Source organism: Chlamydotis macqueenii, chromosome 2 (assembly GCF_036417535.1).
Source record: "Chlamydotis macqueenii isolate bChlMac1 chromosome 2, bChlMac1.mat, whole genome shotgun sequence".
Taxonomy (NCBI): Eukaryota; Metazoa; Chordata; class Aves; order Otidiformes; family Otididae; genus Chlamydotis; species Chlamydotis macqueenii.
In genome coordinates this window covers 8,057,362-8,082,433 of record NC_141557.1, presented here as the reverse complement: position 1 = coordinate 8,082,433, position 25,072 = coordinate 8,057,362, and the positions used below count along the sequence as shown (strand labels likewise).

Here is a 25,072-nt window from a genome sequence, read left to right as displayed (position 1 = left end):
AGCTCGTGCAGATGAGCTTTATCTCATAACCTAACAAATCCCTGTTAAGGCTAGGTGCAGGGGAGCACTTTGTTCTCCACCTTGCTATGACTAAGCAGTGGGACCAGCCCACTGATTTGACTCAGTTCTGTGTGCTGACCTGTGAGCAGAACACAGAATTTAATTCTGGCAAGTACAGGGGATATTTTTAATGTTCAATAACATACTTTTTCAATCTAGTTTTCTGTTCTTATGGCTCATAAAGTAGATCACACACACAATGCAGAAATTTGAGCTATTCTTTTTTGTTAGAAATAGTCTAATTACTAGAATTTGAATAACTTGTTGACAGGTGACTCATGAAATATATAAAGAAGTAAAAAATAGGTTCATTAATTTAATTCCACTGCTTATTTAGGGGATAAATTAGAGGAAGAATTTGTGACTCCTGTGAGTAGCCTTTTCTCTTGGGAGTGGTCATCCTGAAGCCAACAAAACTGTGGATTGAAAAAAAGATACTTTTGTGTAGAAAGATTAGTATCACTGCTAATAATACAACAGACACTCTCTGTGACCCAAAGTCCAATATTAAGATTTACAAAACTACTTCTCAGGGGCCATTAAAACTGTTAGGTGTCTAAACTTTTACCAGGCAAGTTTTCTGTAGACCTGCAGCTGTGCGTCGCTTTATGGCACGCACAGAAACGCCTTTGCTTTGGCTGTGCCGCACAGCTGGTTACCTACCTGACATCTCCTGGAGCTCAGGTGGGATTTTCCAAGTTCTCCTTTCACCAAGCACAGCTACGGGGCTCTGTTCAGGAGCGGCTTTCAGGGCTTACTCGTTTGGTGGAAGGAGAATGTGATGGTCCCATTTTTGCCAAAAGCCCTGTGGTTAGAGCACGTGCAGAGGATGGAGGTGTCCAGCGGCCATACCTACCTTCTGCCTCAGTGAAGTTGCTTTTACTCCATTCAGGAAGAGAAGGACAGACCCCATCTCCCACATCCCAGCTCAGCACTCCGACAACTTTGTCTTTGCTTTCCAGTACTGAATCTATAAAACAAATTTCCTTTGGTAAAGCTATTTTAGTCAGTTCTTAACATCTCTCTTTTTTTTTTTTTCCACATTGCATTACATTTCCATACTGTGGATGGAATTAAACTTTATTATTGGATTTTTGTTAAATTAATCAAAAAGAACAATTCTGGTTAAGGTTGACACCTTATTAATGGTTTTATTTTTTGGAAAACTACTTTTGCAATGAATTTCAGTGATTTAACACAGTGATCTGACCTTGTATTGCTAATATATTATATCTTGCAGAGAATTGTCAAATTGCTGGGATTTAAAATAATAAATTTATCTCATATTCTTCTGATTTGACTAGCTGGACAAACAGAAAATCCAAAATGGCCCAACCTGATGCTGCAGTAGCACAATTTGAGCTGAAGGTTTGGGAAGGGGCATTTTCATTAAAAATCACATTCAAAATGTGCTGGTTGTTTGCATTATGCTTCTTTGTCAGTATTAGCATAGCGCCTGATTAGAAATACTTGTAATCTCGGAGTTGTACGAAGAACTAAAAATAATGTGGCTATGGTAAATCCCAAGGAAAGGAAGGCCAGGGGAACTCGTGAGAGTAACAAAGAAAATATGCTGAGAAGGGAAGTCAGGAGGACAAATAACTTACTTTGGTTTTCTTTGTGTGGAGTGGGAATATGCAATGGCATAGAGATTAGATATAAGGAAAGTACTCTTGTGAGAAGGGGCAATTTAGCAATCACACTGAGAAAGAAGATGAAGCCAAGTAATAAATGACATCATGAAGAGAAAAGGACTCAGAAAAAAAATGTGGAACAGAAACCTAAGAGACAGCAAATGAAAGAAAAGAGGTGAGAATTACCAGTGCTAGAAGATGCAGATGATTACACAGGCACTGAAATCCCAAAGGAAAGGACTCAGGAAGCAATAGTGTTAATGATATCTGATAGATAAAGAAGAATACGAATAATATTTCGCTGCAGGTGAACGAAGATTTTGGTCAAAGTAGCTCCAATTTAGTGGAAAGAAGTCAAAATGGGATCAAAAATGGAGTTGGAAAATGTGAAAATTATGTAACAAAGAAAGCAAGGGCTGGACTTGGGGGCCTGGACAGCAGCTATAATGGAAGGCAAGGCTCAGAGAAGAGTTTTTCAAAGACAGTCCAAGAAGTACTTGGGGCAGTAACTAAACAACAGTTACTAAAATAGAAAGCGAGATGAGATTATGACTTCTTGGATGAAAAGGATAAACAGATTTAAAAGCAAATGGTTATTTCTACCCCCCCCCGTACTATTACAAAACTGTATAATATAAAAGTTTAAGGACTTTTAACCTTGGTTTTCACTAAAAAAGTAAATTGTAATTGAGGGAACAATACAATAAAACCTGCAACCGAAGGGTAAAATTTCTTTCTGGAGTAGGAAAAGAACAGGTTGAGTATTTCTTAGATAGCTGAAGTATAAAGGGGTAGATGTCACGTGGAGATCCAGGAGAACAGAAGAAAGGCAGATGAAGCGCTTTCCTTGAAAAAGAACAAGAAGGAAGATAGGAACTTGTATAAATTTCACTCCGTCTCCCCCCAAAATATTGGATAAATAATAAATTGCTTGTAAACAGATCAACAGTTTCTACCAGGTAACTTTCAAGAATAAATAATGTTAAATAAATCTCTTTTTTTTTTTTCCTAGGAAAGTATGACAGGCCTTGTAGATAGGAGACAAACTATGTGTCCTGTATGTGTATTTCAGTGTTTTGATACCATCTTGTAACTTTGTTCTTAAGTATGGCAGGGAAATATTATCCATGTAAAAGTATGAGAGGGCCAAAATTGCTTTGGAAAGCATAGTGCAGGGGCAAGATGCATCTGACAATGCACAGATGTCTGAAGTATGCCAGAGGAATTGAAGTGCTCATTGCTCTCTGTTGACTATAAAGGTGATTTAAAGTGATTATTTCAGTTTTCTGGTCAGTTATCTGAAGTTAGGCACAATACATCCCCCTTTAGGTTTGAACGGTTTGCTGTCAATATAGAAGAATGCTCTGTGTAGGCTTTTGAGGGAAGATGTCTGATTTCGGTAGTACTCAGTATGTTCATTAATGAGTTGGAATATGTATTACGCCTATTGGAGTCCCAGGGACCCCCAGCTGGAAAGGTTAAGGTGTATTTTGGGAAAGGATTAAATTTTGGGACGTTCCCCCGATGGGTAGAGAGGAAATCCTGGGCCAGTGAAGAAAACGGCCGTACCACGGGCCTTGACTCCCGCCTTTCTCCGTGGTGTTGAGTACGGGGCCCTCAGAGCCACGGAAGGCCCAGTTCATGGACCAGGATTGAGGGGGACACCTGGGCCCCGAGAGGGCCCCCACTGCTCCCCTCGGCGCTGTGAGGGGCCCTGCCCCCGCCGGGGAGCCGCCTGCGGGCTGCGGCGGGCAGCGAGACAGAGCCAGGCCGTACCGACTGCCGCCGTCGCCTCCACGGCGGGAAAAGGGAGCAGGGGGTGGGGCAGGGGGTGGGGCGCGGGGCGGGGCATGGGGCGGCCCTGAGAGGCGGGGCTGGAGGGCGGGGCGCTCCCCTCCCCCCTTCCCTCGCGTCTCTGCCAATGGGCGGGTCCGGGTATCCCCGCTGCCCGCCTCAGTTGTTCGGGGCGAGTCCACTGCGTTCCCTACAGGGGGGGAGGTTCCGACTCGGATTGCGTCTCCCGGTCCGGTTCGGAGAGAGGGGGAGGAGCAGAGATAGCACCCATGGACCAGGAGCGGGCGGTGTCCTCTGGCACCGGGGGTGGCTGATCGGGCGGGGGGAGCCGCTTTGTCCGGGCGGCTCTCCCCTCCCCCTTGCACCCCCCCTGCGTCCCGGCGGAGGATGGTGTGTCCCGCAGCGCGCGCCTTGCTCGCGCGGTTCGGCGGCTTGGCGGGGGGAGGGGACGGGACGGGAGACCCGGGCCCCGGTGGCTTTTTCACAGTGAACGCAGGGGATATCGGGGAGGGGGCGCGGGGGGGGGCCGCGCTGCTGGCGGCCGGGACCATGTCGGCAGAGGAGGAGGAGCTGAAAGTCCCGGAGGAGATGTTCAAAGATGTCAAGTTCTTCGTGGTGGGAGACATCGACCCTAAGGTACCGGGTCACCCTCCCCCTCGCCCCTTCCCTCGGCTCTTTCCTGCTTGCCCCCCCCCCCGGGGGGGGCACTGTGGGATCGTCCTGCTCTTCTCTCCCCCCCCTCCCCCCCCCCACCCCCGGCACTTCCCGCGCGGGCTGGAGGCTCACGGGCCGCTTCGCAGCACGCGCCCTCCCGGGGAAGGCGCGCGGGGAGGGGGGGCGGGGAGCGCGCGCTTGAGGGGGGTGGGGGGGGCGGCACGGTAAGGGCCGGTACCGGCCGCGGGCTGCGCGCCGCCACCCGCCATGGGAGCCAGCGGCCCCGGTGCGCAGGCCCCGCAGCCGCCTGAGCGGAGGAGGGGCGGGCGGAGGGACTTCCTGTGACAGCCCGGGGCGGGCGGCCGCCCTCCGTGTCCCGCCGCCCCGGCCTCGGCCCCGCCCGGTCGCTGTATCCGGCTTCAGGACCGGGAGAGGCACAGGCCGCGCTCGGCGGGGCGGAGGCGTCGCCAAGGAAAGGCTTGGCTGGCGCTTCCCTCCCGGCACGGACCCTCCTCCAGCCCGCTCCCCGCCCGCCGCCGGGTGAGCCTCGCAGGGCGGGCACAGCCCGGGCTCCCGTGGCTCCGGTGCCCGCCCCAGGACCTTTCAGACCCGCCGGGTGCGGTGCGGTTGAGGCGTCTCCTCCGTGTTTTCCCAGCCCGGATCCGGAGCGGGCAGGGAGCGGGCGGTGCTGACACATGACCGTCCAGCCCTCCGGCCTAGGGCAGTACCCTGGATGGCAGGGTCGGCCTGCTCTGGCCTTAGGGCCATACCCTAGATGAAAAGTTGGCCTTACAGTTAATAACACCCAGCCGTGTTGGGTGGAAGGTGGTTTAAAAAAATAAAGTTCCTGTGGCATGTCCAATTAGACAAGTGTTTGAAGTGTACTGTATCTAGCTTTAGGACAGCACCTTCCTGCAAACAGATTCCCACGTGCTTCATACTGAAATTAAAGTCTTTGCTTCCTTGGTAGTTGCTGCTGTTGAATCTTTGTTCAGCATTGGATTCCTTTAATCTCATGTCCTGGCATTCACCGAGTCTTATAGGCCTTAGAGGGAACTTGAGACGTAGGCGCTGACCTCTTGAGATGGTTTTTATTCATAGGAATAGGATTATATACTGAAAGAAGTACAGTGTAGGAATATAGTTAAAGAGCAGGAAAAAAAAAAAACAAGGTCTTTAGACATAAAATTTTGGACAGTGTGTTAGAGCTTGAATAACAATTCCTGTACTTTAAAAAATCCTTTAGAGGCAATGTTATTATGTGCATGAAGATGAGTGCAAAAAGACAATAGAACCTTTGTATATAATTTTTTGTATAAATAGTGTCCTGAAAGCCATGTAGTTAGTTGTGTTGACACAGCAAGACAATCAGCGATATTCCCATAGAGTGAGTAAATGAGCATTCTCATAAGCTACTTTTCTTTCTTACAGTAAGTTTTTTTTTTTCTTCTTAGCAGTTAGTATCATTGTCTTGAGGCTTTGATGTTCTCTAAATTAGGGACACTAAATTCCCCTCTGTTTGTGGATGGCTTCTCTGGGTTGCAGGCGGACACCGAAGGTGGCTCTGGCGCAGTTGATAAGGTTCGGCACAACACTGCACAGGAGTGATTACGCTGCTTCCAAGATCAGGCGGTGCTGGAAGCTGTAGAGCCACGTTCTCGACGTGAGCAATGCCCGAATTGAGGAGTCCTGTGCGTCTGAGTTGTTTCTGCAACTGACTGGCCTGTTCCAACACTGTTCCCTCCGGTGCTCTGGTTTCTGAAGTGGCTTGCTGGCACTGCGCAGTGTTATACGGAGGTCAGGACTCGCTCCTGTCCGTGCTGGTCCCTGCGCTGGTGAGCCCCTGGGAACAGGAGGCACCAGGGAGGGCAGAGTCGGAGCGAGGAAGAGTGTTGTGCTGAGCTTGGGGCCAGCTCTTCCTGAGTGTCTTTGTCCTCCCTCCTGCAGGTGCCCTCTGTGGTACCCTGGGGACAACCCAAACACGAGGTGGTGTTTTGAACCGAGACAAAAAGCAGAAATTCTAAACTGAACTCCACAAGTAGCTCTAGAAAACATTTCTTACAGCAAAATGTTGTTCCATTACTAATACAAAAACTACAAATACATTTGGCACTTTTTACTTCTTCATATACAAATGGATGTTAGCTTGATTCTGAAAATAAGTTTCTTCCTTCATCTTTTGGATGAAGCACACTTTGATCAGCCTAAAATGGTTTCCAAATGGTTTCTTGGAAAACCAGTTATCTTAGTAAATACTAATACTAAAACAGGCCTAGCACAAGTGGGCACTCTAATCAAAACAAATCCAAGAGTAAGGACAAAAAAAAAAAATAGTATTTTCAGGTGAATAACTGCATATGTACTACCTATTAAAACATATGCAGCATGAACTAAAAGGGAAACAAAAGTCTGGAATTGTGCCTAGATGTTCTTTGGCAAATGAGGCGGAATTAGGCTGCTGGCTCTCAACTTTAAATCCATTCCATTGGGATACGCACTTGGCTGCTCACACCTTAGAGGGAGTGAGGAGTAGGTGTCAGCTTTTATTATTTTTTTTAAATAAATAATTTTTCTGCTTTTCTGAAAGATATAAACCCAAACCATCATGCTTTGGTAACACCAGTTAAAATCAGTGTTTCTTACAGAAAAAGATAAAAAGTGAGGCAATGCAGCCTCAAGGACTTTGAGCAGGATATTTGGTTTCTAGTTATCTCTTGTTTTATTATTTTAAATTTATTTTTGTGCCCATTGTCTTACTTCTTAGTTTTGAACTATTCCTCTTGTTTCTTCCAACACAGATTTTAGTGGGAGAGAGCAAAGATAAAATTAATGTGCACAAAAAAAGAAATTTCTTTTAAATAATATAAGCTAATACCTAAAGTGCAGGATTTTTGCAACGATCATATTGGGGCTTTTCAGCATTGTCTTTTCTGGTTGCAGGTATATGGTTGATACCAGTATGGGTGAAGTTCTTTAATTGTGCCAGTACAACTTTTCAGTCGGGGCACTACTTAAACTAAAGAAGCCATGCGTTCTGGGAGGAGTTTTGAATTTGACATGTGCTAAATTAGGAAAAGTTTTTTTTCATACCACTTTAAATAATTATATGAAGTTTTTATTTATCATATTTATAGTTTTAAACTTGCTACCTGAAACTAGTGTAACTTTTTGTACAGACTCTTTAATGCAGCATTGTTTCCATATAAAAAAAAAATAATCTTTCTTCTAGCTCATTAGTTGTAACTTCTTTCTCATGCTATCTGTGAGATTTGGGTGCTCAGTTTTCATTACGTTCACTGCTGTTTTTTGTTTTCCAGAAACAAACAGTTGAATGGGGCTTGTAACTCAGGAGAGCTGTGCAAGATGAGGAGCTTGTGTGGTCAAGCTGTTCTTAAATATCTACTGTTTTCAAAAGTTCTTTATTTTGATTTAGCTGTTCCCGTTGAAATTGCAGCATCTTGTGTTACCTTGTGGTTAACTGGATTTCATGCAGGATGGTATCCCATGATTTAGGAGACTGGTGTGTGAAATGGAAACATTCTCTCTTGTCCCTGACTGTGTGGCGGCAAGAGCAGCAAGCGCTTCAGTCAGGAGATGCCAAAATTGTCTCCTTACAATGGCAACTTTTCCATCCTTATTTTTCTGGTGTTTTATAGTAGCCCAATGCCCCGTTTTGAAAGTCTCTTTTTTTTCAGTGCCTTCTCTGTCCTGTTCAGTGTGTAGAATGAGTAGTAATTGCTTAAGGACCAATTACTTAGTATTTACTCTACACTCCTCTACCTTCTCTCTTATTTTTATTCAAATAAAAGTTAGTCCTCTTTTTGGGGGACAAGGCTGATCACACAGATCTCTAGAACTGAGCTGGGAGAATGCTGAACTCGTAAACCAACATCTTCTATGAGGGCCATGCAAAAATAGGGGTACGATGTGCTTTGTGAGTTCTGAGGTGTTTTGCATTTTCTGAGGACAGAGCAGTGGAGTGAGAAATTTCAGTTTTAGCTCTTTAAGGTAGTAACTTAGGGGGCAGGTGTCCTTCTACTTTTTTTTTTTCTTTCTTATTTCTCTAGATCACTTAGTCCTCCATCATTTCTTTTCCCAATACTTCAACTCTTTATTAGAATGTTTTCCCTTCTCAAGGTGGTGCTTAGAACTTTTTTTTTGGCCTGCAGATCCTTCTCATACCAAGGGGTCATTAGCCATATTCTCTCCTATTCTCTCTCTTCTGTCTGGCTGTACGGTTTTGGAGTAGCTGAATGGCTTCTGCAGACTTTCTTGTATGCTCTGGGATGAGGTCTACTGATTTGATCTAGAAATACTGGAACCAAATACATTTGGTGAAGGTGGAATTCTTTTCTTAGCTGTTAAATGAACATTTACAGAAAATGCATGAACATTTGTTTTTTTCTCTATCCATGTAAATAACTGGCCAATTCTAGAAGAATTCCTATGAAGACTGCAATGCACAGTTACGATATTATCTTTTCTAAGGCAGCCATTGGATTACCTTCTTTAAACTTCAAGCTCTTATAAAGTATATTCAAATACTTCCAAACGTACCATATGCAAAAACAAACGCTGAGAAGAAGAGTTTTCTCACCCTGCCTGAGAGAAAAATGTTTTGAGGTGTTTTTTGAGGAATATGCGTTTTGGAGAAATTTTGACATTTTCCAGATTTCTTCCCCAGCCGAAATTATTTTGGAAAGTAAATTGTCAACTTGAATGATTAAAATATGTCGGAGGTCTAAACCATTGGGGTCAGGTTTTAGATGGGATGTGCATTTGGCAACTTCATAAAGAGTGCTAGCAACTTACAGGAGGACAACCAAGAAAAAAGGTCATAGTTATTCCTCTCGTGTGTTAGTGTGTTCTTGCACTGATTTTTTTCTCAAATAAAAAGTGGTAAAATTTGTTGACTTCTCCCTGTTCTCTTTTGGGTTTAGGTTATTCAGCTTCTGAAAGCTGGGAAAGCAAAGGAAGTTTCTTACAATGCACTGGCTTCACATATTATTTCAGAAGATGGGGACAATCCAGAAGTTGGAGAATCTCGTGAAGTTTTTGATCTCCCTGTGGTAAAGGTGAATGACTCATCCATGGTATTGTCAAAGTACTGACATGGATACTTCATTATTGTAACAGAAAATATTCCTGTTTGGGTGATGACCAAATGAAATAGATATTTAAAAATCTTTTATTCTTGTTACACAAACTTTTATCCTGATTAAGAGACTTATATGATAATTCTGTTCTCTCCTTTCTCTTGTTACTCTGTATCTATCAGTGGTTTGGGTTTTCTTTTTTTTCTATTCTGTTTTTTTTTTTCCAGATTCTTCCTTCAGTCGTCTGTGAGATGGTGTCCTATTAGATGTACTTCAGAAATGTTTTTGATGGGAAGGTTGTTACAACCTTTTGGCAATGGAAAAACTCAATTTCGAATAACTAGTAGATTGCTGAGTTTTGTTTTTTTTTAAAAACACATATAATTGGCAAGATGCAAAATTATTTTCTTGATTCTGCATATGTGTACTATGCTAATTTTAAACAATAGGAACTTGCAGAAAAATAGATTTTTTTTTTCTCTTGATTTTAGTTTTCCAAGGTGTTTTTTTTTTTTTTTTTTCTTTTCTTACTCATACTGGAATTACTGGTATTTTGTTACTATCTTACAATATTGGGTTATTTTTCCAGTGAAAGATTCTGGGCTTCGTGTTTGAAAATGTGAACTTGTCACTCTGCAAGTCATGAGAGTGATGAGAAGAAAAAACAGTAGTATTTCACTGCCAATACCTTTGGGTACACGATTTTGGGGTGTTTTTTTTTTTTTTTTTTCTGCATGGATGCAGGTGGCGGTAGAGAATTTTGATAGCTATGTCATGAGAGTTCACCTGACAGTGTAGAAGACATTAATTAATTAAAAAAATAAGAGTTGCTTAGCTAGAGACCTTATGGTTATAGTGGCTGTGCTGATTAATTTTTAGTTCCTTTTTCTGAAGTGTTCTGTGGCATAATTTTAGTCTTATAAACAAGAAGACTGCTGTAATCCTCATGTGGAGGAAGGACATCAGTGTTGTAACTGCGTTCTGCTTTCTAATGCCATTTACTTAACTAATTTAATTTTTTTATAACTGTGACTAGCTAAGCTTTGTTTGCCAAACGAGAGCAAGTCTTTCAGTAATGTCACTTAGTTTGGCCTGGAAACATCACAGCATGATCTGTAATCCAGAAGAGTATTAAGGGAATGGAAGTCGGAGGCAAAGGTGGTTTGTTACAGAGAATAAGGAAGAGAAAAACTTGAGGGAGAATATCTCCCATTTTTTTTGCAGAGAATTGAGGAGTTATGAATTAACATTTTTAGTTCATTTTTTTAATGCCTTCTTATTAGCAAGAACTGTGACACCATAAACATAGTTACCACAATATATTTTTTTATTTGCTTGTTTTTTGAAGAAAAGTAATTTCACACTGAGTGTGATGCCACTCTTTCCCCCTTCCTCCTTATACGCTGTGTTGGAACCTCTGTCCTACATCTCCTCCATTCTCTACCACTTCTCTCTCTCTTTGAGCCCTTCTGTCCCAGAATACTGTCAGTTAGGGGCCGTCACCTGTGTGCTTAGCAGCCAGCGTTGCTTTGTGTTTAGAAACTTCTTTCTGTGTAAGCTTATGGTTCCTGACTCCTTGGTGATGAGTATGGTTTTTCTATGGAGGGTTGGTTTTGTGGTTTTTTTTATTTTTTTTTTTAGAGCAAGGAGAAGTGAAAAAAGGGAGAGGATGAATCAATACTGTAAATGGTTTTCCTGGCACAACAGGACAAGAGAAAGGGGTTTTGCTCTCATATTGCTACACAACCTTTAAGCAGTCTTTATATTGACTATTATAAATAAACTAGAACAGCTTTTTTTTCGTAAAGGCGTAAGTACAATGTCTGTAAAACACTCCGGCTTTCAAAGCTAGGAGACAGATACTGAAACTGGCTATAGTATAAACTTGGAAGGTAATTTATATTTCATATAGACCAAGGGTTTTACTATCTTGTGGTTTTTATTTTTCAGCCTTCCTGGGTGATCTTGTCCGTTCGCTGTGGAGCTCTTCTACCGTATCCTTTAAGTTCAAATTTGAATCAGTTCTATAGGAAACATGTTAAAATAGACACCATTGAGGGATTACAGACTGTTCCAAGTATATACATTTAAATTTTTAAAATGATAGGATGTGTTTTGCCTGCCAGGATTGCAACGTGTTTGGAGCTTCTTTCTCTTATTTCAGTTTTCCTGTCCCTCTGGCTATTTTGAATTCTTAATAGGTGCTTGTAAGAAAACTGTCGTCAAAGGGACTCAAAATATTTCAGCTGAAAGCTGATAATTGACTGTGAGGATGCAGGAAAAACACTGGAGTGCGGTAGGGGAGCAGATGATGGTTCACAGTAGAATGACATATTCTGCCTTTTATAGAAGCAGAATTAAGTAAGGGATAAATATGTGATAACTGGTATCAACACTGTATTATAAGTAACAGTTTATAAACAGATAGTTTCAGTATTCCCATTTTTGGGATAGTCTGTCCTTGCCCTTGGTAGACCCTTGTTGTTAGTCTTTGGCTAGATCTATGTTTCTTAACTTGTTTGGAGCGTATACTCTTGCATATGGATGGCATATTCCTTCTTCTTGTCAGTTACTGCTGTTCCATCTTTTTTTTTATGTTCCCCTTGATTTTTTTCTTTGGATCGTAGGAATGGTGACAATGGCTATTATTATAGAAAAAAAATTCACGCATCTTTTTCTCAGACCATTCACAATAAGGATTTTGTATATGGAAAAGCTGAAGCAGAGCAATACATTTCAGTACACATGCGAGTGGATGATTGCAACAAACAATGCCAGGACTAGGGAGGCACGCTGTCAGGCGTGAGATCTCATTTTGGAATGAGGTTAGTGGGTGTTCATGCCTATAATGGCAAACAGGAGGTGGTAGGTGCAAGAATCCAGGTGTTTGTATGAAGAATTCAGGTCTTAATGTGCTTCAGTGATTCAGAATTCATGTTTTATACCCAGTATTTCAAGGTATGTGCCTTTGCATCTCACTGTGTCTCAACTATTTTGGAAACAGCCTGTATATTCTCTACGTCACCAAGAGAATTCAGCTCAGGGAGTGGACTGTATGAAGAGAAAGCATTGAATTAATCAGCTAAAATGATATAATAAGGTCTTTGCAGCTGTTCTGATCATGATAATTAACATGTCGGGATTCAGCAGTTAGTGTGAAATGCTTGCCATAGTCATGGCTAGTCTTCAGACTTAAGCCCAAGAAAGTTTTCCAGCAATGACTTGGCTTTCAGATGGAAAAAATGTACCAAACATTGCATGGCAAACCCCAAATTAGCAGAGCTCCTCCTGTATTAAAAATAATTTGATTATTGTGATGTGATGTAGGGTGGTGATTTTTGTGGTTTTGCATCTTGGAAATAGTAAGTGTGTTTATCAGCATCAGGGTGGGAGTATATGGTTGCTTGTGTCACATGTGTGTAAGCCCTCTCCCTGTTCTTGAGGACTGGGTTGAAAAAATACTAAAATAGCTTGGAATTAGCTACGTTTTCAGACTTAAGTATTCTAGCATTGCATTATTAGTGTTGTTCTTTCTGATGGAGAAGTTGTACTTTTAGAAAAATTGGTCTTCTGTCTGAAACTAGGGCTTTTTAAAAGGATGCTCTAAGAGCTGACGTTACTACATCCCCAGAAGAGAAATAGACAGATAAAACCACTGAGTGATGCAGTCCATAACTAAATTGTAGCAATAAATGTGTGAATGTAGCCCTGAATGGCTATTGCCCAGGAAGTCTTTATTGTGGGTATATAGGAATGACCAAATGAAAAGACCAGGTCTCAGTAGTCTCATATTCTTGGGTTGCGTGGAAGAAGAAGGTTTTGTACACCTGTCAGCAATAAATGTGTCCTTGGACCTCTGACTTTATTCTTCTAGCACTTCATGTCCTTAGAATTTGATGTTTTTAGATTTTATTCTGAGCCCTAGAGTGCTCGCTAAAACGGGTTGTTAAGTCTTAACTTTGTTCTGTTTCAGTCTCTTTATGACTTCTAGTTCAGTGGCATCCGGCCATTCATTAAGGTTTTAGGTGCTACCATAATGAAAAAAATATAGTCAGTAACAGCTTACTTTTTCCAGTTGATTGGTTTTGGGACCTTGTTTAAGCAGAGGTTTAAGATTCTGCATTTTCATCTTTTGTTTATACTTTAATTTGGAGATGTAATACTCAGTTGTCATGGAATTTATAGAAGAAGCAAGTCCTAGAAACATCTTCTGTCAGTTAGATGTGTGAATCTAATAAGACTCCTAAAGATTTTATGTTTGCTTACAAATTCCAGTATTTATTTGATGGGCATTTGCCTGTCAGTTGTTAAAGGTGAAGTTTAATGTAGAAAGATTTAATACAATATAAACGTTTAATAATTTTACCTATTTCTTATAAATACGTTTTAACATTCTGCTGTGAAAGTTGTTTTCACCAGAGGGAACTTCAGAAGGCAGAATGTTCCCCTATTCGCTGCTAACTGATGCTAGCAAAATCTGACTAACAGAAAAAAGAATCTGGAAGCAGCTTTCATGAAGAAGGAAATACAGTTTTGTGTGTGAAAACCTCAGTTATGATGCCATAAAGAGGGCTGGTGATCTCTTTCTTAATTCTCTTAGCAAAACCAAGAATGAGGTATGTTTATTTTTCCACAGATGAAAGAGGGTTAAAGCACTTCTGAATTTCTGCTGCTGGGAGAAAAAAAAAAAAAGCAAGTTTTGTTGCATTCCCTCTTCTTTGTTTTCCAGACCCACTTGGAAGGTTATTGCGGTGCTGCTTGTAACTGTTTTAAGAGAGTCTGTTTCACTTCTGTTCTTTTAGAGAGTGCAAACTCTAGTCAAACCGATGGACCTCTTAAAAGTTAAAAATGAAAGGAAGCTCTGGGTAATGACTTAATTCTTATAAGCTAAACTTCCTGTGTTTAGCATCCTGAGGGAGATGTTCAGGGAAGAGGCAAGTTTGTAATGTTACCAAAATTGGTCATAATATTAGAAGTGTCCTGATCCAGTTTGAACCTCCGTTTCTTCCTGATGCATACAACTTGAATTGGAAACAGACAACGTGCTTTTAAAAACAAAAGTTATTGAATGGTCAAATACTTGATAGTATCTGAGAATCTATTTAATTTCTTTCTGATGTCCCTCAGGAAACTGATTTAAATTATTTTGCATCCTTGACACCTGCTTTCCAGTGTAAATGGCTTTTCTCCAGAATCGGGTCAGATCTTTTTTGGAGTCACTGCCTGTCTCTCTCAGGTAAGAAGTGAACCATATTTCAGTCTACTTCAATGTACAATATGTGTGTGATGCTCTGTTTTTTTTGAGGAGAGGTACCAGTTTTTCTGTTGTACTGTGACTTTTTTTTTCCTGTATGTTAGGTGAATTGTCCCCTTAACCAGTTTCACTGAAAATGAGGGCACGGACATTTCAAACTGTGAACATTCAATCAGTAATTCATATTTTATTCAGCCATATGGTGATTGTAAAATGCAGAGTACACTAGTCTTTGCTCCTATTCTTCTATTTCTGCATTAACACAATATTCAGTCAACGTGTTTTACCTGCTTATGCACTAAAACCTTAACAAGGGTGCCAGTGAGTAAAGTAAGTGGAAAGGTGGCCTGTGTTCGTAGCCAGTTCTGTAGATCTGTGAGTAGCTTGTTGGTGACCTGTGTGTGTGCAGACAGACAGGATAAGGCACTAGGTGCTAATCGAATATATGCATATATGTGCTTTAGACTTTTTATTAAAATATTCCTGTAATAGTGTCACTAACTCTGAGTGGATGGATTTAATACATGTGGATTTCTTGGCAGGGGAAGGGGACATTGCTGTGGCATAAACTGTTAGAAATAAACACTTCATGTGTTTACACAGGCCATTAATTTGGTCTGCTTGTTAAAATTCTGTTTAATGAATTTAAACAGGTTGTGTAATATAAATAATTCTTGTTTGCTGGATCACTAACTTTTTTCTCTTGTGGAAGGTGAGATATATTAGCATTGAATTTTACAGGAGTGAAGAATGCTTTTTTTCCCCCCTCTGTGCAGGTTAAAAATGATTTTTTAATGTCTTTTCTTGTTGTGTCTCTTTGTCATCCTTTTTGCTTTGTAACTTTCATGCTAATTTGGTATTTAAAAGTGATAGGTAATACATTAGCCAGACTTGTAAATGGTATGTCATAGATTGTGCTAAAATGTTTTAAGCAGAAGGCAGCTGGTTGCGTAGAACTAAAAGGCTTATTTACCTTCCTTTTAGGTTTCTTCTGAAGACCGAAGTACGCTGTGGGCTCTGATTACTTTTTATGGAGGGAATTGCCAGCTGAGCCTCAATAATAAGTGTACTCATTTGATTGTGCCTGAGCCAAAGGGGGTAAGAGTTTATTACATGTACAGTTCTTCTTGTAACTCTCATTTGCTTTTGAATAATCAAAAATTTTCCATCTCTCTGAAGCTAGGCTTCTTAAGACTTTTCATTAGTCTTGAACAGCTAAATTCAACACAATTATGCATTGCAGCTATTTGGTTCTTATTTATTTTCTACGTAGCTTTAAGCCTGATTAATTTAAAAGATGTCCAATTTCATATCAATGTGTATATTTCTGGTTGAATAAAACATTTTATTCTGTTTATCTTAACATAATTTTGACATGTTGTAATCATTAGTGATTGTGATTTGTAAATCTGTAGATACAGAATCCGTGAAGAAAAATGAAGGACGAAATTGAGAAATTGCGTAAAATGCCCTTTGATGTTATGAGGGAGAGAGCAATAAAGAGCAGAAGGAAGAACAGGTTATTTTCTTTTTTTTTTTTTTTTTTTTTTCTTAGAGAAAAGAGAACTCTCAAAATCCTTCAAGTCATTTCTCTTAAAGAGAGATGGTAGGATAAACAGTACACAGCATTCCTGTCCAACTGCTGATCAAGTAGTCATACTTCAAATCGCTCCCATCATAGAATCATAAAATATCTCAGGTTGGAAGGGACACATAAGGATCATCAAGTCCAACTCCCTGCTTCTCATAGGACTACCTAAAACTAAATCATATGACTAAGAGCGCTGTCCAGACGCTCCTTGAACTCTGACAGGCTTGGTGCTGTGACCACTTTCCTGGGGAGCCTGTTCCAGGGACCAGCCACACCTGTCAGTGAAGAACCTTTTCCTCATGTCCGATCTGAACTTCCCCTGATGCAGCTTCATTCAGTTTCCTGATGTTCTGTTGCTGGTCACCAGAAAGAGAAGATCACTAACTCCCCCTCTGCTGCCCACCTTGAGGAAGTTGTAGACTGCAATGAGGGCACCTCTCAGCCTTCCCTTTTCTATGCTGAACAAGCCAAGTGACCTCAGCTGCTCCTCGTAAGTCTTGCCCTCAAGATCTTGCACCATCCTGGTTGTCCTCTTCTGGGGATGCTCTAACAGTTTGATGTCCTTCTTACACTGAGGCACCCAAAACTGTACACGGTATTCAAGGTAGGGCTGCACCAGTGCAGTGCAGAGTGGGACAGTCACCTCCCTTGACAGGCTAGCTGTGCCGTGCTTGATGCACCCCAGGACATGGTTGCCGCTTCTGGCTGCAAGGGCACACCATTAACTCAGACTTGCCATCAACCCAAACCCTCAGATCTCTTTCTGCAGAGCAGCTCACCAACCTCGTGTCCCCCAGTTCGTACGTATAACCAGGATTACCCCATCCCAGGTGCAGAATTGGGCACTTGCTCTTGTTTAGTTTCAGATGGTTGGTGATTGCCTAGCTCTCTAGTCTATCCAAATACCTTTGTAAGGCCTCTCTACCCTCAAGGGAATCCACAACTTTTCCTAGTTTAGTATCATTTGACTTCCTACTCCTCTGTAGGGACTCAAATGTTGATGTCTTTATGCAAATGGAGAAACTGAATCAGAAAGATTAAGTACCTGGCTAAAGGCGGCATTGAGCACATCACAACAGCATTCTGTACTATAATGCTAATAATGCTTTGGCTATAGTATTTCACTGAAACCTCACGAAGAAGCAGAAACCTCACTCACCTCCTGAAGAAGAACTACATTTGTAATTGATTTAGTGTGTTTGTTCAGAGATTGAAAATACTTGAAACGAATTGAAGCTCCCTTAAAAATGATTGCCTGGATGCTTTTAGTTGATGTGGTGGATGGAGCAAGTTTCTTGTTTTGTTTTTCTATGGGTTGTTGTATTTGTCCTTTATTAACATGAGCAGATTTCCATCACCATTTAAAAAAAAATTTACAATCAGTGAGAGGGGTCACATTGGTTAGTTATTTGAATCTGAGTAACTCTAAGATCAGGTTCTATACCTCCTTACATAAATCTGTAAAACTTTGTCAGTTTCTAATATTGTTTTATTAGAAATTGAGTATATTATTGTCCCACCAATTATCCTTTTAATATTTCGGAGATAATGTAAACTGTCTAATACTACGATAGAGAAAACCATCTCGCTAGTAGGATGACAATAAACTTATGCATGCAATACATAGGAAAGGGCTTTAGAATAAAACATAGGCTGGCATTGGGAGAAGAGAAAATGTGGACATGGAAAATGCTTGCTTTTTCTTCCCTGTTTCATTTAAAACTATAAGAACCTTTGTAGGGTTTTTTTTTTTGGTGGGAAGTGGTGTTGTTTTGGTTTTTTTGGGTATTTTAGAAGGGTGTACCGAACACCACCCTAGACGTCTGGTCCGTCACAACAAAATTTAATGCTTGGAAGAAGAACTTTGCTACCTGAAATGGTGTTTTTAAAAGGCAATGATACACATTTAAGAAGTGTTGCCTTAAATCATAGCTTTTTAGAGCAAAGGATGTTGTCTTGAGTTTACCAGACAAGAAACTGAAGAAAACGCATTGGCATTTTATATCTGTAGGATAAAATAAATATCTTGCTTAATTTACGTGATCATTGAATGGGAACAATTTTATAGGATGATTACTTAAAATGTTCCTAGTCCTGCTGCTCTGACATACTGCTACAAGGGAATCTGCAGCAGTTTGTAATGAGAACAGTTTTGACACTAGTGAAAACTTAAATGATTGCTTTGACTAGATACAAGATGATAAAACAAGATTCTTAATAATTTTCACCACAAAGAAATAATGAAGACTCCTATCTGCAAATAAACTTGGTTTCATCTGTAATCTCTTTATTGTGTATGAATGACAGTTTCATTGTAGGAAATAACTCTAGAGAATCATTAAATTAAATTAATTTCCTCTGAATGTGCTGGTTGTTAATTTATATTGTTTGACGTACAAAGAAAATCCCAGTTCAATCACTTTTAAATATTAGATCCTGAAATTAGTTTCAACTCTTCTAAAGAAAGTTTTTTTTTCTTTCTCTTTTTTCCCACTGTCTTGATATTTGTGAGGGGTTTCAATCAGAGAGGATGTTTGAATAAACAGAGCACTGATCCTCTGTCTATTTCTCTTTATTAGGAAAGGAAACAGTAAAGTCTTATTATTTGTATATATCTTCAAATTATGAAATTATAAGGAGAGGGGGAGGGATAAAGTTTTCTATTTTGTCAGTATCATAACCTCTCACTGAAATGGATTTAGCTAATATTTGAACAGAAGTATAACTTTCAAGTTGAGGGCAACATTACAGTTTGCAGCTTCTGAGAAGGCATATGGCAAATATCCGACCGGTTTCTGATTTGTATTCCTGCTAAAATGGATTTTTTTTCAGTAATTACCTTGTAAATATTTGTCTACTTTATTGTGAAATTCTGATTTTTTTTTTTTCCCTAAATGCTTTTTTGTGGTGTTTTGGGGTTGGTTTTTTTAATTTTTTTTTTTAATTGAAAAAATATAAGTATAAACTGTATTTAGACTTACCTTACTGTCCACCTAAAAATCAGCTGCATCTTAGTATTGACTATAATGTTCCTAGCTGCTGGATTTCTGAAGGCTTTTTCAGAACCAGATTTCATGATTTTCAAATCCTTTGGTGATTTGGATTTGACAAGAATTTAGGTAGTGGTGTTTTTGCAAGGTAAGATTTAATGTTCTGCAGTTGTGCCTTCTGAGTCCTTTATATTGTAAATGTGAAGGTTTTTGTTGTAATCTCTTGGAACTTGTGGTTACACACAGCGGTGTAGTTTGTCCTGTTGATTCTGGAAGAGATCCCTTTCTGTTCCTGGACAGCCTCTTGGGGTCTGCCTCTCCATGCTCTAGCCCTGCTCCTCCAAAATGTTATTTGGGATTTTTTGTCTTTAAATAATTTATTTTTTTTTCCTCCCCAGGAAAAATATGAATGTGCTTTTAAACGAGACAGCATTAAAATTGTGACGCCAGACTGGGTACTGGATTCTATAGCTGACAAGACTAAAAAAGAAGAGACTCCTTATCATCCTCGTTTAATTATATACGAGGAGGAAGAGGAGGAGGAGGAGGAAGAGGAGGAGGAAGCAGAAAATGAAGAACAAGAGTCTCAGAATGAAGCTAGTACTGATGAAAAATTATCAAGCCCAGCATCTTCTCGAGAAGGATCACCTTTGGGTGATCAAGTTTTTTCACCAAAATCTACTACTGCTGATAAGGCAAAAGGGGAACTGATGTTTGATGATTCTTCAGATTCCTCTCCAGAAAAGCAAGAAAGGAATTTGAATTGGACACCAGCTGAAGTCCCACAGGCATCTACAGCAAAGCGTAGGTTGCCTCAAGGGAAAGACTCTGGGTTAATTAATTTATGTGCCAATGTCCCACCTGTGCCAGGTAATATTTTGCCTCCGGATATGAGAGGCAATCTGATGGCTTCAGTACAAGGCACCCAAAGTTCTGATCGACAGGAAATGATGACTTCGTGGAGTCCAGCAGTGCGGACATTAAGGAATATTACTAATAGTGCTGATATTCAGCAGATTAATAGACCGTCAAATGTAGCACATGTAAGTGTTGGATTTTTAATTTATAAGATATTGGACTTTTTCTTAGGAACTATTGTATCCGGGAATTTCGGTTTCCTGTTCTTGTTCTTTAAATGTACAAAGGATTAAAAGTTCTCCATATTACTTAGAAGTTGTGGCCAAATTAATAACCTCACCATAATCAGTAACTTCATTCCTAGCAGATTCACAGAAGTAACAATACATTTTGAAGAAATGTGTGGAATAGTAAAGCTATGTTTAACTATAGCGTGGTTTAGAGTTTCAGTATTGATTTCTTGGTAAGAGCAAAAAAATAATCCTTAGTTTAAAATTATTTGCTAGTTCAGGAAACCTGATTTCATACCCTTCAAGCTTTTTATTCAGTGCAAGAAATTATGTGCTATAAACACATAAAACTGTAAAATTGATTGTTCTCACAGTAGGTTCAGTTCTATACTATGTTGTTTTGCTGGGCATCATTAAGTTGTTATATAGTATAGTCAGGATTATGATGCAGAAGCCCTAATTTACAAGTTCTTATGCCACTCGTATAGTTGAAATAATTGCAGCTTTTGTATTGCATTTATTTTTAGAAGAAAATAAAAAGCGAGTGAGCATACACTTGAATAACATGCAGCATTAAAAATTTAAGATGTTCATGGGAAGGGAACATGAGAAAAGTAGGTGCTGATAAATGTTAGACATATCTTTTACTTATATAATGGTACTGATGCATTTATTTGAATGTTCATCTGAAGATAAAGCTGTCAAAGGTGCCTCAATAATGTAGAAGTTTACAGCTAGTACTTAAACACAAAAAGTGGAGTCACTCAGAAATTTTGGTTCTTTGTTGTTTATATGACTCCTGAATATGAAATGGAAATGCAGGCTTCCTTTTAAAACTGAGTTTTAGATTCCTCTTCTCAGTGCTTTGAATTGTTTAAGGACTGAGACTTCTGGGTGAGGACTGAGCAGAACCGCCGTAGTCCTGGTGGATCGGCCAGTGCTTGTAAGTTGGCCAGTGCTTTCATGTCTGAAACACCACATCTACAACCCAGTCATTGTACTATCAAATGCTCTTTAGTGGCGTCCCTGTGGAATTATTTTTTCTGTAAGTAATATTTATAGAGCTACAGGGCAGTTGGTGGTATCGTGCTTCGGCTAGACTTTGTTCTCCAAAAGGCTGTTAGACTAGGGACTTGACTGTGATGTGCAAGGACTGCGCTCAAGTAGCGTATCAGGCTGCTGTGTAGGTTGCTGTGCTAGCTCCAGCATGTGGAGAAAAGCTTTGTGTCTTAGAATTGTGAATCTGTTTCCTAATGGGAGGAACACCAACTCTACCTTTTTCCTTATAACTTCCCTCTGGCTAGGTTAAATTGTACTTTGTATCCTGCTTGGGTACCAGTCTTGGGTGGATGCCATGTCTTGGTGTACAGTCTTGGAAAGTTAATGTTTTAATTTGAACCTCAGATTTCTGCTGAATGGCAAGATCTGTAATAATAAGGCATTTTGCAGATACAAAATTACTTTCTGAATATAGCCCTAGGATACTTTGGAAAGTTTTATCCCTTTGTTTTGAAATGCATGTCCTGAAGCTTCTGTAATTTTGACTTTTGGGACTTTTTGTGGAGAGCAGCATGAAGATCTCTCCTGATACTGAGCCACGGAAACATTCTTTTTGTGTATGTTATTTTCAGTTACAGAATGTTTATATGTGGTGCTGACCAGACATCAGTGAGGGGTGATGCATTGGTAATCGTTGTTGTAAATGTACGCTATACCAACAACATCAAAATTACTTAGATGAAACCCGAGATGTCTTGAAGTGCATTGTAAAAAACACTTGAGCCACTGCTGATGAGGAGTTGATGGACATCTCATTGAGAGGATAGAGTTAATTGGCTTTGTGTTTTAGTGATGTGCTTTGGTTCCTCTCGCTCACATACATCGTTGAAGTTTACAGTGTGTGTGATGAAATAGTGCGGGTGAAGGAAACAAGCTTTGCAGGATTCGCCAAAGCTGATTTTGTGTTTGAAAGATTTTATGAATGACAAGTCTAGAGTTTCCTATTGCTCCTTCTAATTTTCAATAGGGAGTTTATATTAAAATATTTTAATAAATATATAGAACTCTTCCTAATATATTAGGAATTTGCCTATTTTTCCCTTTTATGATGCTTTAAAAATTCACTTGCTAACTTACATCTGCTTAGTGTGAAGTGATTTTTTTCCTTAACAGTGAGTTACACATCTAAAAATGAAATTAAACTCCATTTTTAGCACTTTGTATAAACCTAAAATCTTTTATTCTTAAGTATGGGTTGATTAGTTTGTTTTTTTTTTTCCCCAAGAAACTGTTACTGCTCAGCAGATCACTGTTTTTTTTTATATTTTGGGATTCAGATTAAAAAATAGAGCTAACTAAATATTCCTGAATTGGTTCAAAAGAACGAAAGATTGCATTAAGTTCCCATGTTTCAAACAGCACTGATTAGTAGAGGCATTACTAGCAACTTCTAAGTTAAAGAAGAAAAGGCTATGGAACTAAACTCTGAACTTAATGGGCCAACAGGATTGTAAAATGAGTATTGCAGTTAACTGAATTGATCAATGTAATTGTTAATACAGTGTGAATAGTCATAATGCTGTTGGAGATACCATCAATAATGCAGGGATGGGGTTTCATCTTAAATTTTGCTAAAATGTGCCTTGCCTTATAATAGGAGTCCATTGTAGCTCCACGCTTTTCTATGTGTAAGTCCAGTCTTTGCATTTTGCTGTTACCAGTTAAAGAGTTTTGTTTAGCTCGCCATGTATTTAAGCATAGAGTTCTCACCTTTTGAGAACTGTATTTTCCCAGTAGTTCTTTAAATATTTTTCAAATTGAATGACAACAAAAATGTCACAAACCTAATCTTTGTTTTCTAGATATTACAATCACTTTCAGCACCTACAAAAAGTTTAGAACAGCAAGTAAACCATAGCCAACAGGGACATCCAAATGCGGTGCTGTTTAGTCAAGTGAAACTAACACCAGAGACCCATTTATTACAGCAGCCGCATCAAGCACAGCAGCAACAGCACCATCCTCTTTTACACCTCCAACCCCAACAACTTATGCAGCTACAACAGCAGCAGCAGCAGCCGCAACCCCAGATTTCCCAGCAGTCATTCCAACAGCAACAGCCTCATCAGTTTTCACAACAGCAACAGCAGGTCCATCAGCAGCACCAGTTCGCACAACAGCAGCTTCAGTTTCCACAGCAGCAGCTACACGCGCAACAGCAGCTACACCGGCCTCAGCAACAGCTCCAGTTCCAGCAGCAGCATGCTTTGCAACAGCAACTTCACCAGTTGCAGCAGCAGCAGCTACAGCAGCAACAGTTGCAGCAGCTACAGCAACAGAATCTGCAACAACAGCAGCTGCAACATCAGCAGCAACAAATACAGCAGCAGCAATTCCAGCAGCAGCACTTGCAGCGATTACACCAACAGCATCAGCAACAGCAAATGCAGAACCAGGCGACACAACACTTAACTCAGACATCTCAAGCACTACAGCATCAAGTTGCAGCCCAGCAGCCACAACACCACCAGCAGCAACAGCAACAACTGCAACAGCAGCCGCTTTTTGGACACGATCCGGCAGCAGAGAGTTAGTAATTATTGCCTTCTGATTCTGGGAAAAAAAGTGGCTAATGACACAGCGTAATGTGGGTTAAAATATAAAAAAATAATGCAGTGTTTACAGTATGAGACTGTAAGACTAAGAAATGCCATTCATGGCTCAGGACCCATTTTAATAATTTTTAGGCAAATATGTTTGAGTTATATCTAAGGATGATCCAGAAATCTGAAAAGCCTGAGAGCACTGAGACCTTTCTCTTGTCATATGTATACTTTATGCTACTAGCATATAAATGATGCTGTGAGAACAGTGTTAGTCTAGGCATGCCATACATTTTTAATTTTTTTTTTTCCTTTGGAAGAGGGGAGCCTTTCAAAGAGGATAGCAACTGGAAAGACAGCTTAAACTTTGGAAATACTAGTGAATTAATAAGGATTCGGTATCAGATAGAAAGTTGTTGTACATTGCTTTGAATTCTGTCCATGCTGGTAGAACTGAAAGCTTTTTGATTGTTTTGACTATTCCTAGCCCATCTATATAAAAGAGTAAATTGTTGTCTTATGTTTTCCTGTTGGTACTCCTTGTACCTTGTACTCCTTTAGCCCCACTTCCTCCAGGAAAAAAGCTGCCCAGAACAAAAACAAACCCTGGGCTGAACTGTGCCTTTAGACATGGCTGTCAGCTTTGAAATTTTGGATCCTACTTTTCCCAAGAAAAATGTACTTCAAAATTGAATGAAGTTTATAACCTAGTAATAGGAAAGATTACTGTAGTAAATATGTTCTGAGATGAACTCTTCAGACGTGTAAGTATTTAATTTTCTGTTCTTTTATGTGCCGAACTATTCCAGTTCCAGAAGAGTATTTCCTGCTGGGCTGTGTTTTTGCAATTGCTGATTACCCAGAACAGATGTCTGACAAACAACTGTTAGCGACCTGGAAACGGGTAAGATTCTGCTCTAATTTTTAAAAACTATGATAACATAATGTCATAGTAACTGAATCAGAAAAAGAATGATTGGAAGTATTTCAGCACTGTTCACTTTTCTTTAGGTGTCTTTTTGTGTAATGTGTGTGTTACAGCCTAAAAACTATTATTCACTTGCAGCTGACCAGAAAAAGTAATAAAAATGCTTTAGATGTGCAGCCTGGTTCAATTGGGTCAGAACATTAGCTAAACAAGTTATAGCCTGAACTATTTCCTGACTATTTATGCTTTTAATCGGGCAACTGTAGTGCAGCAAATGTAATATTGCATTGCTATCTATCTATAACTTGATTGTATAAAGAGAGGGGTTTTTTACATATAACTTTGGCATTTAATAGGCTGTGAGGTATCCACCTGAGTGAA

At 40.0% G+C, this 25,072-nt stretch overlaps 1 protein-coding gene across 2 annotated transcripts in view; it reads left to right on the top strand.

Annotated features, from left to right (window-relative positions):
- Positions 1 to 3,818: 3,818 nt before the first annotated feature.
- The window catches only part of PAXIP1 (PAX interacting protein 1), a 33,088-nt gene continuing 11,834 nt past the window's right edge, over positions 3,819 to 25,072 (top strand). For both annotated transcript variants that reach the window (XM_086741850.1, XM_086741849.1), the window contains exons 1-8: positions 3,819 to 4,124; positions 9,083 to 9,217; positions 11,189 to 11,232; positions 14,411 to 14,474; positions 15,477 to 15,590; positions 19,472 to 20,116; positions 23,023 to 23,749; positions 24,573 to 24,667. In XM_086741850.1, the coding sequence (XP_086597976.1) occupies positions 3,876 to 4,124; positions 9,083 to 9,217; positions 11,189 to 11,232; positions 14,411 to 14,474; positions 15,477 to 15,590; positions 19,472 to 20,116; positions 23,023 to 23,749; positions 24,573 to 24,667 (2,073 nt within the window). In that variant the 5' untranslated portion in view covers positions 3,819 to 3,875. The remainder of the gene's footprint in view (positions 4,125 to 9,082; positions 9,218 to 11,188; positions 11,233 to 14,410; positions 14,475 to 15,476; positions 15,591 to 19,471; positions 20,117 to 23,022; positions 23,750 to 24,572; positions 24,668 to 25,072) is intronic.